This window comes from Candoia aspera, chromosome 8, assembly GCF_035149785.1.
Source record: "Candoia aspera isolate rCanAsp1 chromosome 8, rCanAsp1.hap2, whole genome shotgun sequence".
NCBI classification, from domain to species: Eukaryota; Metazoa; Chordata; class Lepidosauria; order Squamata; family Boidae; genus Candoia; species Candoia aspera.
In genome coordinates, this window is record NC_086160.1 from 66,679,376 (window position 1) to 66,694,392 (window position 15,017).

At 42.9% G+C, this 15,017-nt stretch overlaps 1 protein-coding gene across 11 annotated transcripts in view; it reads left to right on the forward strand.

Moving 5' to 3' along the window:
* The window catches only part of SEC31A (SEC31 homolog A, COPII coat complex component), a 48,430-nt gene that overhangs the window by 9,457 nt on the left and 23,956 nt on the right, over positions 1-15,017 (forward strand). For 10 of the 11 annotated variants that reach the window (XM_063309994.1, XM_063309996.1, XM_063310002.1 and 7 more), the window contains 13 exons: positions 989-1,129; positions 1,634-1,776; positions 1,899-1,998; positions 3,864-4,025; positions 4,397-4,549; positions 5,573-5,803; positions 7,197-7,271; positions 8,096-8,146; positions 10,173-10,250; positions 11,431-11,497; positions 11,619-11,797; positions 13,047-13,173; positions 14,564-14,709. In XM_063309994.1, coding sequence (XP_063166064.1) covers positions 989-1,129; positions 1,634-1,776; positions 1,899-1,998; positions 3,864-4,025; positions 4,397-4,549; positions 5,573-5,803; positions 7,197-7,271; positions 8,096-8,146; positions 10,173-10,250; positions 11,431-11,497; positions 11,619-11,797; positions 13,047-13,173; positions 14,564-14,709 — 1,653 coding nt within the window. The remainder of the gene's footprint in view (positions 1-988; positions 1,130-1,633; positions 1,777-1,898; positions 1,999-3,863; positions 4,026-4,396; positions 4,550-5,572; positions 5,804-7,196; positions 7,272-8,095; positions 8,147-10,172; positions 10,251-11,430; positions 11,498-11,618; positions 11,798-13,046; positions 13,174-14,563; positions 14,710-15,017) is intronic. The other variant, XM_063309999.1, reaches the window with a different exon arrangement.

Consider the following 15,017-nt stretch of genomic DNA (forward strand, 5'->3'; position numbering starts at 1 on the left):
TGAGGGTAGCTGTATGATCCCTGGGGAATACACATTGGAGTCGGGGAAGTCCTGACAGTGTACTCATGCCTGTTCATGCTGGCCTCATTGGCGCTTCCTTAACCCAAAGAGGTATTTTCCTGGGATTGCATGCGCTCAGGAAAAGGTACCACTTCTTTCATGAGGCAGTGACAGGTCCTCCTTAAGGATCCTTATGGCATCGGCTCCAAAGTTCATCACATCCCCAAAAGTGACTGGGCTGCTGGTTAATAGCAGCAAATGTCTGAAAATCCCATAGAGAGATTGTAGATTGTATTGTCCTCTGCAACAGAGTTCAACCAGATTTATGAATGACAGTTGTCAGAATTCTCAACTAATATGGCTTGGAATTTTCACTTGTAGTCTTACAGAGGGTCACTGCCCAACACCGACCATTATCAGACATAGGTGTATTCTTGGTTGTCGGGAAAAATCTGTCTTTCTAATCTCACAGTCCTCCTTATTTCCCTCCTCAGGTCTGAAGATTGTTAAGGAGGAATTTCTGTATGTCTCTGGTGATTTGTCCTATCTCTGGTTTTAGTGGGTGTCCAGTGATGACTTTTCAAATAAAGAAAATATATTTGATTTCTCCTACAGTGTATGCATGTTCTAAAGTGCACAAATGTTCTTAGGTGTTTGCAAGTTATTCTAGAAAAACTGGTAAAGAATAGTGAGAAAGAGTCAAAGAAGCATTATGTTCCTTAGAATAACAGATACCTAGAATTGTATTTTTGGGGAGTATCCAGGTCATGTGCTTGCCCCATAGGTTTTCCTCTGAAGGCACATTGCGTTCTTAATCCCATCTTGTAAATATGACTTGACAGTTCTTCCCAGTTACTCTTCTATCCCATCTACTTCCTGGTTGGTGATCCTTGCTTGAGTAGTAGAGAAAGAGCTAACACATTCATGGTGTAGAGTAAGAACTGGGCTAAGGAAAGTTGAATCAGTTCACAAACTTTCTTCCCAACAGCCTCCTGAAGATATCAGCTGTATTGCATGGAACAGACAAGTCCAACATATCTTGGCCTCTGCAAGCCCCAGCGGTCGTGCTACAGTGTGGGATCTCAGGAAGAATGAGCCTATCATCAAAGTCAGCGACCACAGCAATCGGGTAGCTATTCAACTATGGTGTTAAATTTATGTGTTAAATGCAATTGATCCGGTTTAAAAAAAATCATTAGGGGCATAATTAAAAAGTTACTGTGTGACACTTTGACATCATGGCAGGAGCGTGGCTCCATTTATTACAATGGCTGATGGTCTTAAAGAATACTAAATAGGTTTCTACACTCTTTAAAAGAGATTAATTCAACAAAACACTCTTGTTTGCCTTTATTGGACACCTCAGAGTGCTTAAAAGGAGATGGCTAATAACCTTGTTATACCGGAAGTGTAAAACAGTTGAGAAAGCACTGATACGGTATGGGTTTTTCCTGCTACTGTGCCATTTAGATTTAATATCCCTAAGCTTGTCAAAGAAAGATCAGAATAGTCCCTCTAAGGAAGAGAAGCCATGTTAGTAATGGAGCCTGTAAAAGAAGTCTTGAATGCCTAAAAGAGAAGGAGTTTTCTTTTACATAATGTTGTTAATTGAACATGGGTTGTACCATTTCAGATGCATTGCTCAGGGCTGGGTTGGCATCCTGAGGTTGCTACACAAATGGTTCTGGCTTCAGAAGATGACCGGCTGCCCGTAATCCAGATGTGGGATCTGAGATTTGCATCTTCTCCGCTTCGTGTCCTTGAAAACCATGCAAGGTGCATAAAATACAGATTTTATGTATGGGGTTGAGAAGAGTGATGGAGATATTAGGCCAAAATATACAGTTACATATATGCAATGTTTGCTTGTTTGATAAGCATTTATTTTTTTTACACAGAGGTATTTTGACAATTGCTTGGAGTATGGCAGATCCTGAACTACTGCTGAGCTGCGGAAAGGATTCTAAAATCCTTTGTTCCAATCCAAACACAGGAGAGGTATTTGCTATTAAGTAACTTTTTTTTTTAATGTCAGAAGCACCTACCAGGGCGCTTCAGTATTGAAAGGATTTACCAGTAACGTCACTGTTCCCCGGGGGACGCCCCTTTCATGTCCCTGTTATTTTCCCACCGAAGTGGTACCTATTCATCTACTCGCATTTGCATGCTTTTGAACTGCTAGGTTAGCAGGAGCTGGGACAAGTTGATGGGAGCTCACTCAGTCACGCAGCTCATGCTCTCGGCTTTCGAACTGCCAAGCTGCCAACCTTAATGGTCCTCTGACTCAGCGTCTTAACCACTGAGCCACCATGGCCCCTAAGTAACATTTAAACTTTAGAAATGGAAAAATATGTCTTATCTGGGCAGTGCATAAAGAGCTCATCAACTTCTCACCATTACTTTATGTCCAAGCTAACTTTTGACTACCACCTTTTAAAATTTTCTCTTCAAGCTACTGTTTTGGGTTTTTTAAACTATTTGTGTGCCTTGAATGTAACCTTTACATTTTGCGATGTAATTTTGCATGCAGATGGGCTTGGAAATGCTTGCATGTGACTATTTATTAACTGTATAAATTAATGAAACAAGGACATGTAATACGATACAAAATTTCCTTAAAAATCCAGTAATAGTAAACACAGGTAGTCCTTGACTTACGATGGCAATTGGGACTGGAATTTCTATCACTAAGCAATGCGGTTGTAAAGTGCGACCGCCTCGCTTAGCGACAGCAGTCCCTGCAGTCCTGGTTTCTGCTGTTAACCAAACCCATGGTTGTTAGGCAAGGCAACTGCCTGCTGGCTTCCCACAACCAAATCAGTTGGGAAGCTGGCAGGAAGTGGTTAGTCCCAGGTAACTCACAAGCAGGCTGGCAGATAAGTGGCTGCTGCCAGATGTGGGAGGGTACGTGGGGGTGCGCAGGGGTCTGGGGGAGGGTCAGGGGAGGTGCGTGGGATGGTCAGGGAGGGTGCGTGAGTTTGCAAGGGGGTGTGCGAGAGGCGCTGGTTGGGGAGGGTGCAAGGGGATACGTGAGGGTGGCTTGGCGCAGGTCAGGGAGGGTGCATGAGTGGCCAGTGCGGTGCCAGTGCAGAGAGGCTGGGGGAAGGTGTGCAGGTGGGGGAGACTTAGCCCAGTGACATATGACCTTCCCTGCCGATTTCCCCATTGACTTTCTGGGGAAGATGGCAGGGAAGGTTGCAAAAGGTGATCATGCGATCATGAGGCACTGCAACCGGTCGTAAGTGTGAACTGGTTGCCAAATACCCAGATTGTGATCACATGACCCTGGGGTGCTGGGACAGCTGGAACTCCGAGGACCAGTCGTAACCACCATTCATTCAGTGCCGTCATAACTTTGAATGGTCGCTGAACAGATGGTTGTAGGTTGAGGACTACCAGTAATTCGGAGGGGCCAAGATGGGGGTAGTGCATTCCTCCTTGTTTCTTGGCAGCTTTTGACACCCTCAATCATGGAATCCCTTGGGATCAACTCAAGGAGTTGGGAGCATAGTATTGTGGTAGTTTCTCCTCCTTCCTGTGGGGTTGGTTAAAGTCAATTCTGGTGGTGGGAGGGAGAGGTCTACCATCAGATCCCACTCCATGTGGTTCTGCAGGGCTCCACTCTCTCCCCACTCCTGTTCAACATGTACATGAGGCCAGTGAGCAAGTCATCCAATGGCATGGGGTTAGGTATCATCAGCATGCAAAACTAGGATGTTTTGCGAAGTTTCGTGCTGAGTCCTGCTTGAAACGAAATGTTTTGTACACCCTTAATTCTACATCTTGCTCGGTACCTTGATACATGTCGCGGACCAATTTTGCAGTTGGCAGCCACAGTTGTCCTTCCTTTCTTCCGGTCACAGGTGTTATATGAGCTTCCTACCTCTACCCAGTGGTGCTTTGATGTGCAGTGGTGTCCCCGGAATCCTGCCCTTCTCTCTGCTGCTTCTTTTGATGGCAGAATCAGCATTTACTCAATCATGGGAGGAAGCACAGATAGCCTGCGACAAAAACAAGCAGACAAGGTATCTCATGTTTAAAAACGGCAAAAGGCAGGTTTTGCAGTACGTGATGGAACGCTTAAAAATAAGTGATTGATACCTTGGCTGTCTCAGAACTCCATGTTATTGGTTTTTTTTTTTTAACAAGGCTTTAAATGTCCACCTGCCAAGGAGGAACAGATGGGATGCTGACCAGTACTAGCGGTTCTTTGGCTCTGTTCATATCGTGCCCTAATCCATTTAAATTCCTTGCCTATAAGCCTTTGATTTTAAAAACAAATTGCAGAAAGCACATTCGAGAAATGATAAACAGGTTCTGACATAAAAGTCTGCCCTGGAATTGGATTCAGCTGAAGAGCAGGGCGTTATTTTCTCTCTCTTTTCTGTTTTCAAAGCTCTCCTTGTCTTTTGGCAATCTCGATCCATTTGGAACAGGGCAGCCCCTTCCTCCATTGCAGCTCCCACAACAGACCACCCCACAGAGTACAATCCTGCCCCTGAAGAAGCCACCGAAGTGGATCCGCCGGCCCGTGGGAGCCTCTTTTTCAGTAAGTCTCTGTTTAGAAGAAAGTGGTACCTTCCGATCGGTCTTCTGCAGGATGCTTCACAGACATCGGTGATGTTATTTTAGAGGCACCGTTGCGTAGGCGTAAGGCATCCATTACATCCGACATAGAAGGAATTTATTTATTTATTTATTTATTTACTTACTTACTTACTTACTTACTTACTTACCCGCCCAATTTCAAGGCCACCCAACTGCTTGAGATAAAAAGGAAAACAATGCATATAAAAAAGAGATCATGGCCAACCAGGGAATGAAGCAGCCAGTCATAAACCAAATATAACTAAAGGGGTCTCCAAGTGCAGAATCAGTTGAGTATATCCTTCATGTTTGCACTTGGTATAAACATCCGTGAATGCTTTACCTCTGGGGATGATAAACAGGAAGCGTCCATTTTTATGTAACGTTTTTATCACAAGGACCAACAAGTATATTCCTTGTAACATAGCTAAGGGTCTAACAGCAGCTACGTTGAACATTCTGTGATTTAGATTTTATCTTAATGGTTCACTCCTGCTGGATTTACAGTTGTGTTTTATTCTCTCAGAATTAATATTTGTAACTTTAGGAATGGCTTTTCTTTTAGATTTGTTTTAATTCAACATTTAGTTGTTATGAATTGGTTTTAATCTCTGTTGTAAAGGTCAGTAGACGTATACATAAAATAATATATACTGCAGCTATCCATAGCTCCCCTTCCTCAGAATGTAAGCCATGTTTACTGTCTTTTGAGTTGAATGATTGCTCTGTGTTTTGGCTCCACCAATTCTGGAAGTGTTAATGGCCAGATCCTGCGTGACCTAAATGGAGGGTGCGGCCCCCTAGACAAAAAAGGGCTGGTTTCATTTGTAGTATTCACAAGTGTGTTTCCTACTGCCAAGTCCTTGTGAAGCAAACCGTTGCAATTCCCATATATCAGACTGAGAACCAAGAAGGACTTGCCTTAGGGCCACCTGGTGGTATGCGTAGAGATGGATAACGGTGCAACTGATTGCTTGAATTCCAGTTTGGAGGGAGGCTGGTCACTTTTGAGAACAGCAAGCCTCAACAGCAAGGAGAACATCCCCAGCCGTGCTTTCATGTCTACATTAGTCAAGTTGTCACCGAGAAGGAATTCTTGAACCGGTCCAATCAGCTGCAGGAAGCGGTTCAGGCCGAAGCCTTCATCAGCTACTGTCAGAAGAAAATTGATGCAGCCAAGAATGACCTTGAGAGGAACGTGTGGTCATTCCTGAAGGTGATTTTCAGTGTTGATTGCATACAGAATCTCTCTCTCATTTTAAAAACTAGAGGCATGCAGCATTCAGATTCAAAGTGGAAAGTATTTCTGGGTCCAGCATGGGCCCCAGTATAGTGAGGGTGTCCATGTTGGATCAACCACAGCTTCATCCACTTCAGATCCAGACCCTGCCAAGTAAGATGGTGAATCAAAAGATAAATTTAAATGTTGGCCTTGCTGTGCTCATCTGGGCATTTGCAAAGTGTTCAAAAGAGGTATTTCACAACCTAAGGTAAAGGTAAAGGTTTCCCTCGACGTAAAGTCCAGTCGTGTCCGACTCTAGGGGGCGGTGCTCATCTCCGTTTCTAAGCCTTAGAGCCGGCGTTGTCATAGACACTTCCGGGTCATGTGGCCAGCATGACGACTCAGAACGCCGTTACCTTCCCGCTGAAGCGGTACCTATTGATATACTCACATTTGCATGTTTTTGAACTGCTAGGTGAGCAGGAGCTGGGACGAGCAACGGGAGCTCACCCCGCCGCGCGGTTTCGAACCGCCGACCTTCCGATCGGCAGCTCAGCGGTTTAACCCGCAGTGCCACCGCGTCACAACCTAAAAAAGTACATATAAAGCACCTCTTTTTGAATAATTAAAGCAGGCTTGTTGTTTACAAGATCTGGGTGGCTGCTTCAGAATCTGCTCTCAGCTGTCTCGGCATGCAAGGTCCTGCTTCAGTGGGAAGAAGGCGTTCAGAGACTGCCAGAAATCACTTCCAAGCAGCCATGGCAAGTCCTGGAGATGACAAAGTAGCTGCTTAGTGATTTGTGAGGTGCTTTATGCATGCCCCTACAAGTTGTAAAGCAACAGGCCTTCAGTTATTTGTTGACAGTTCTGACAAGGTGGAGGTAGGTCTTAATGATCCACCTGTGTGGAAAGAAGTAGATCATGTAGGATCTGCCTGCAGGGCAACCCTTTGTTGGGAGGAAGATGTTGGTTTTCTAAAGAGGCCTTTTGGCCATCTCACAGTAATCTCACCCAGATAGAGTCTATCTCCTGGAAAATGGGTTAATACTTAGAAATAATAGATCTTGAAGAGAAGACATTTTGTTGGCTTAACTTGTGAAATTACTTACAAATTCTAGGAAGAAGGGTAAGGGAAGACAAAAAATCCAGTTTGCCTTCATTTTTCTCCCATTTTCCCCCCATTTTTCCCCATGTAGAGATGATTTTGCTGCCCTCTGAGGGCTTTTTCCCTCAAGTCAATTGCTTTGCCACAGGATTTTCATAGCTATGTATCATTTGAAATTTATCATAATTTACAGTAATTGTTTGGAAAACGTGTCTTGCATTGAGAGGAAGAACACAGAAATTAGTCACTCTCTCAAATGCCTTATTTCCTTTTTTTCTGAAGGTGCATTTTGAGGAAGACTCACGTGGCAAATATCTGGAACTCTTGGGATACAAAAAAGATGGTCTGGGGCAGAAGGTAAATGTTCTTACATTGCAATTTTAAAAACTATGTTAGAAATGTTCCATATATATTAATTGCCATTTGGGTTTGGTTTGGAAAAAATTATGGGAATATGGGTAGGAAATGCTTAGGGCAAGAATTAGCCTTTCACTGCCCAATAATATTAAAGAGTGTGTTCTTTGATTAATGACAGGAATTACTAGGAATTAATGAAATTCCTAATAATTGCTTGACACATCACTCTCTTTTTTACAGATAGTTTCTTAGTCTAAAGCAGCCTTTCCCTACCTTTTTTACACTGTAAGAACCCTTGAAATATTTTTTAAATAATTCAGGGAATCCTTGCCTAAAAATTGGAAAACGTGTGAAAACTTCACGATACAATTCACTTCTAACCTACACACTCCATGTTTTACAGCATTACAACAGCAGCAAAACAGCAGGTGGGCACCTGAGTCACAGCGCGTAAAAAAATCCTCCTGCTGCTAATGCTAGCATTGTGCAAAAAAGATGGGTTTTTTTTCAATCATGATCTCTCTCAATTGAAAAAGGCTCTAGAGTATCTGAATAATGCAGACATCCATGGATGTTTCTCGCTTGAATATATCACTCACCAGGGTTAACTAACACACAAGGATAGGAGGATGAGGAGGGAAGAAGAAGAAAAAAATAATCACATTTTTAGTATCGCTTTTATTATTTCAGTATCATCACTCAAAATCTGACTTCAGATAAATTGAAAATATTTAATCTTTTTGCCTGTTTTTTTTTAAATAGGCAAACTAAAATTGGCTTCATTCTGCAAAATAAATATTATGTCATTTGTTTTATTTCCTTAGATTACTTCAGCTCTTACTAAAGAGAGTCCTCAGGGCAGAGATCAAGATGAGGTAAAAAAAAAAAAAATCCAGTGCAACATTTTTTTTCTTGGAAGTTTGATGAAGTTTGGAAAGTAGCACCCTTTCACAGTGACTTTGTGGCAGCCCAGTGCTTATACGGTGAAAAATAAGAATTTAAAATAATCCTGACAACGCAAGACACATTAAGGGAAAACATCCACAGTGACCTCTACGAGGGGCTGTATGGAAGACTCAGTACTCATTGCAATTTGTTAGTGCCACTCTAGACTATGAGTTTGCACAGAGTATGCACAGGTCCATCTGCAGCATGAATCACTTCAAAGACTTAAACAGCCATCATTTTTATTGTTCCTCCTCTGCAGAAATTAAATATTGTCTCAAGCTGAGCCGTGCGTCCTCTTGCTGTTCTCCTCTGAACGTCTCCCTGAGTCCCAATTTGGCTCCCAGACTTATACCATAGTGTTTCCTTGTTGTTCCGTTGCAACCACGGTCTAACTTTTTCCTTTTCTTCTTTTCCACCTCTTTTATGGCATGTTTTCTATTTTCTACAGCAGTACTTAATTTTGATTTTTTTTTGCTTTGTATTTATCTTAAATTAGTTTTTTTTTTACATTTTATAGATTACATATTTTAGATTATCTCAGTCTCTACTTTGTTTTTCTCCCCAGATGTGTGCATAACAACAGCAGAGTTGAAAACTAAATTTTAGAATAGCAAAGTAAATAAATGAGACAGAGCAGCAGGAATCATAACATAGCAAAAGCCAACTTCATAATCCAATACAGGGGAAAAGTGTATTGAGATTATCTTTGAAACAAGCCTGTGTTTGCACACCTGCGAAACATTCAGGAAAGGCCACATGGTCTCTCAAGCAGCCGAACCTCTGAAAGTGGAGGGGGCGGCACAAAAGAGTTACTGATGGGTTTCTTGACCATTTAGCAGAATCTGTTAGCCCCAATCCAGTCTGTGTTGTCAACCCCAGATTTGTCTCAGTGTGAAAAAGCCTTCAATCTGGCACCCTGTATATATGCTAGACTACAATTCCCTTCATACGTATCCATGTTAGGTGAGCTATAGACTGACGCATTTGTAGGGTGCCAAGTAGGCAAAGGATGTTCTAGAGCAATGGTTCTTAAACTGGAGGTAGTTACCCCCCAGGAGGAAATTTGGGCATATCCCGGGGGCAATGGAACAGTTTGTAATTGCTTGTTTGTGAATTGAGGATCCATTTTGGGACTGCTGTTGTTGAGACACTTGTGAAAAACAGTGGAGTCTTTTTTTGTGGGGGAAATGGCACTCAAAGGTGAGGAAAAGGGGTAATTGGGTCAAACAGTTTAAGAACCACTGTTCTAGAGGATCCTGTGCAAGACAGCATCACTTTATTTTAGTCTCTCATTTCATGGACCTTGAGATTTTCTGCACTGAGGAAAATGCCCGCCTGACAGTGCTTCTCCACATGACAGGTCTGCTGAATCTCATGTGCACAAATATATCTTCTTGCTATCAGTTCTTGAGCAGCCTAGAAAGCTTATTACCTTTTCAACTGTATTACTGGAAACTGACAGGAGTCACTTGAACTGGGAAGCCTAGAAATGCTTGCAAATCAATAACTGAACAACAGATAGTACGAAAGGTCATACAAGTTTTGCCAAACTTCCAGCATGCAGAAGCTAAGTTTTACTCCACTAACAAGTCCTCATTCCTTTCAAACTAACTGGCACTCATACACTTGTTTTCTCGTGTTCCAAAGTCATCAAGTCTCTTGTCCCTAACTAGAGCTTCTGCCACACTGCCTCACATTGCTTCTATGTTGGTGTAGCTTGGAGGTCCCCTGTTATATTTTGACAAGCAGTAGATATTCTGACCATTCAGAAAGGGAGATGGTGAAAGAAAGGAAATATGGTTTCTTCTCCTTGTTGCTGTAACTCGAGGTTTACTAACATTAGACCTTTTGGAGAAATCTAGGGGCTGTTTGGGGCTAGCTTAACTGCATTGGTTAAACAGTTGGTTTCTTTACTTTAATCTTTGAAACATCCTCTTCGTATCTGTGAGAAAGGCTCATGAGGAACCTGACCAGCTTGCACAGACTGATGGTGGAGAGGGTCTAGCTGCTAAGGATCAGCTGTTGGCAGAGGTATTCACTCTCTTTTGTGCTAAACATGCAAACTAACTTGCATTTGTAGTAAACGTGGGTGATTTTGCATTGACTCCCAACTAACTTGTTTGCTTTTGCGTGTATCTATGTCCTCATGTCAATAACTGACAGATAGTGTCATATTATATAGAGATGAATGCCAGCAGGAGAGAGAGACTGAGTAGGATAAAGTCCTGAAGAACTGTGGCAAGGCTGTATGTTCCATACGCTAAATATTTTCCAGCAAATGTGGAATTTTGCAGCTTGAATAAACATGCCACATAATATAAGTTATTCACATATGCTGTGGGAGGAAACACCCCACCTGGACTACAGGCCTGGTCGTGTTTCTTAATTCCTACTTTGTCGCTCTTGGGAGCTCTGTGACACCAGGATGTGAGAATGCCTGGAGATTCCTTTCACTGAATTGCCTCTCTCCTGTCTCCCTACTGGATTAGCAGGAAGGAAGAATGAAGCTTCCAGGCCTTCTTTTCAGGAAGCAGAACAGAGAAAGTACCATGGCATCAGATGTATGGACTCGGCTGTAGATTTTCAGCCAATTCAGAATATTGGCTGCTGTGTGCAAGGAATCTAGATTTCCCCCTTACACTGAATATGATGGAATCACGGGGATTGTGTTTCCATTTGTCTCTGTCTGGGACTGTCTTTAAACTGAGAAAATATTCGACTTACCTTCAGAGTATAGCCATGCTTGACTTCGCACCATCCCTGCTTCCAGGAAGTTGCCTACTATGATTGGATTTTTTGGGAATATATGTTATAAAGCTGGCATGTATTTTGTACGCACCATGCACAAGAAATCTTAGAAAAGTCACTAAATACATCAGTGTGTGCCATCAGTTTGTACCTTTATAGCTCTTTCACTATGTCAATTTGATGATAAGGCAGTTTTGTCAAATGATTATCCGCCCCGTGTTACGCCTGTTTGCTCAGAAGTAAGTCACACTCATTCCCAGGGTGAATAAGTGCAGGGATACAGATGTCAGTATGCGATTTCTCATCATAGTGAATAGGATAAAAGGAATTACTGTTAAGGGGCAGTTCTCATTTCAGTGCTGCTATATCTTAATGCTTCCCAGTATAAAGCATGTTATGATTAGAATGCATTTAAATAACATGTTCTGAAACTACACTAAACTGCATTATTTCTCCCTATCAGAGTAAACATGCCAAGGCTGATTCACTGCTGCCCACAGATGAAACCTTTAACATTTCTGTCACTGGAGGTAAAAAAAGTTTTTTTTACATATATCTCAGGTTGCTAAACTGAGTTAATCTTCTACACTTGATTATAAGATTACGATGGTAGTGACCATCTTCTTTGTTTGTTTGTTCTCCTTAACTCAGACATTGATGGTTTGATCACTCAGGCTTTGCTGACGGGTAACTTTGAAAGCGCTGTTGACCTTTGCCTCCATGACAATCGCATGGCGGATGCCATTATTCTTGCTATAGCTGGTGGCCAGGAACTGTTGTCCAAGACGCAGAAGAAGTATTTTGCAAAAACAAGAGGCAAAATTACCAGGGTATGTGGACTTTTAAAATCAGGAGGCAAGGACAAAATTACATATTGGCAAACCTTTTGATTATCTTACTCCTCCCCCCCCCAAAAAAAACCAGTTGATGATAAAAAACTTAGGTAATCCAGAGAACAGCTAAGCAGGTATGTATTTACCAAAGGATATATTATATAATTTTGGTTTTGTGTCAAAGTTTTATATTGTGGTCAGCATTTACAAAACAGGACTAGTAATGAATGGAGTGTGCAGTTATAGGGTTCTTTCCCCCATCACCACCTAAGCCCTTCCCAACTGTTTTAACCCTGGTTAATACTAATGTCAAGAGCCAGATTGGTCTAGTGTTTAAGGCACCAGGCTAGAAACTGGGAGACCGTGAGTTCTAGTCCCGCCTTAGACACGAAGCCAGCTGGGTGCCCTTGGGTCAGTCACTCTCTGTCAGCCCTAGGAAGCAGGCAAGGGCAAACCACTTCCGAAAAACCTTGCCAAGAAAATTGCAGGAACTAGTCTAGGCAATCGCCAGGAGTCAACACTGACTTGAAGGCACCAACACCCACTCCTAATGTCAGTATGCATCTGAATTAAAATTAAGAGGGGTAGTTTAGGGAGGGAGAGAAATATAAGGTGCCACCTTCTGCTCCTGGTATCTTAAGCATTGATTGGCCTTATTATACATGTACCAGTCCAATAAAGTTTTAAAATGTGATTTCCCCCCTTCTATTGTGAAGTGCTACTCTCAGTCAGTTGGGAGGTAGGGAGATCCTTACCATCTCCTTTTACTAGACATGGAGATCCAGGTGGCCAATGGAAATACACTGCGGCAAAAATATTACTGTGGCAACAGGAGAAGCGAGTATCAACGTTGGTTCCAGACTTGGTCGTTCCTAATGTAGACCTGTTGAAAACAGGGGACTTGGGTTGGGCGTGACTGTGGATGTCTTGATTTCAATGGATCTCTTCTAAATATGACTAACCCTGGAACCAGCTCAGTGCACAGCATGAGCACAATGAAATCTGATTGTGAAATGCATTCTACAGAACCTTTCCATGCGCACTGGGACTCGGTGCCCAGCATTTGAAGCCAGTGATGGCCAAATTCTGGGGTGCCGTCCCAACGCATCCAGAGGATACCAGTTTGGGGAAGGGTTTTTTATGTATTCTGCGTCTCAGTGCTCAGTAAAATGCTCAACTTTGGGAGAGGGCATTTTGAAGATGCTACTGAAGTGTGTATGTGTGTCCCCCCATCCCCCAATTGCAGCTCATCACTGCTGTTGTAACCAAGAACTGGAAGGAGATTGTCCAATCATGTGATTTGCAAAACTGGAAAGAGGCCTTAGCAGCTGTGTTGACTTACGCTAGACCAGATGAATTTGCAGCTCTTTGTGGTAAGCTAAATGGGCATTAATGTTTCTAAGTACTCCCCTCCCCATCATATACATAGGCACATGCATGCATACATACATACATATAAATAATGTTTTCAGTTCAGGGAAGTAATACCTGGGCACATCTCCTTTACCAAATAATTTATTCAACTTGGGCACTCAGGTTTCACGTCTGAAGGTAAAAATAGTGCTCCAGTTTTTATGGGCATCATATTCGAAACCCTCCCAATTACTAATGGCATTCTATTTGTCTCTGACAGGAAGGAGCATTGATACTGATTAATATTGGATAATTAATATTTAAAAGCATAGGCACGCTGTCCAGACTCTGAAAGGAAATTGTAGCAGGATTAGGCTCTTAAAAATTGTAGATCAGAATGCAGCAGCAGGGAACTCCCTGTAAAAGCTGTTCCTTTCTAGCGACTTAATGAGAAAGCATTCTGGATCTTGATCAGCTTTATTTTGGGATCAGTGCACAGGAGCACAGTTTGGAAGACAGACACAGTTCCCATTTGTAGCTAAAAAATTAATAGTCTGATGAGAGTAATTCAGAATGTTCTGTTTAATGCTTTTAGAGAGAGTGCAGCATCTTACAGACATTCTCCACTACCCCTCGGATGTTATGCAGACAGCCCTCCAAAATGAAACCATGGGGATTAGGAAATGCACCCCAAGCTCATTGCATTTCATCTTTCCTGCTTCTTTTCCCTCCTACATGCTGATTCTGTCCTCAATTTCCTGTTAGATTTACCACAGCAGGCAAACCGTGGTTTCTTTCTTCACTGCAGTTGTAACGTAGAACTGGAAGGAGGTTGTCCAGTTGTACAGTAGGCAAAACCTTAGCTCTTGGGTTGGCTTATGCTAGGCCAGACGATGTTACAACTCTTTGTGGTTAGATTTTCATTAACCCACTTCTCATTCCAGGATCATATTTCAGTTTATCGGAAGGTGCTCTCCTCTCTTCTGCCTTGCGTGTTCAGGCTCTTCTCTGTTTGCTGGTCTCGGCTATGCCGTCTTACAGCAAACAGCACGGAGAGCAGGCCAGCATGATTTGCATAGGGAAATGGTCACATTGATAAATTCAAGTTAATTGTGGGCTGCAAAGGAATACCTGGCACGCCGATCAGCTGCTTGGTGGCTAGCGGAGCAGTGGCAACACTGGAGCTGGTAGAGGCAGTGAGGCCTGGAAGTGTTGGAGGCCCTCAGCAGCTCAACTTTCAGAGTAGTTTAGAGGATACAGCACCAGTGAATGGAAACAGGGAAGCAGAAAATGGGAGGGAGGGCGTACATGAGCCTCCAGCCCTTTCTGATGATTGGGATCAATTCGTTCTGTGGTTACTTTGGTCCCCATTGATACTGTGTGCATCTTCCTGTGCATCTTCCTAACTAGATTTGTTGGGCGCGAGGCTCGAAAATGAGGGGGACAGCCTTTTGCAAACTCAGGCTTGCCTGTGTTACATTTGTGCCGGGAACGTGGAGAAGTTGGTTGCCTGCTGGACTAAAGCCCAGGATGGAAACAGTCCGCTCTCTCTTCAGGTTAGGCCCTTTATTTGTCAGTTCCCTTTTGGTCCAGTCCTTGGGGGATACACGGTACAATCAACCTCCTTCTAAAGTCTACAGCTTTTGGCAAGAAAGGGTCCCCGTTTCCTTCCCCCTGGAATGCAAGCAGGTACTTCTGTGGAAGAGAGGGCTGAGGTGCGGCCACTGCAGTCTGTCTGGTTTCCCACTTTGAAATGACTTGATGTGTGGGTGGTTGCCGCAGAAGTACTATATAAAGCAAAGATGGGCAACCCTCCCCGAACTAAATGAAAAATAAACTGTTTTTCTAAAATGGCATAAAAATC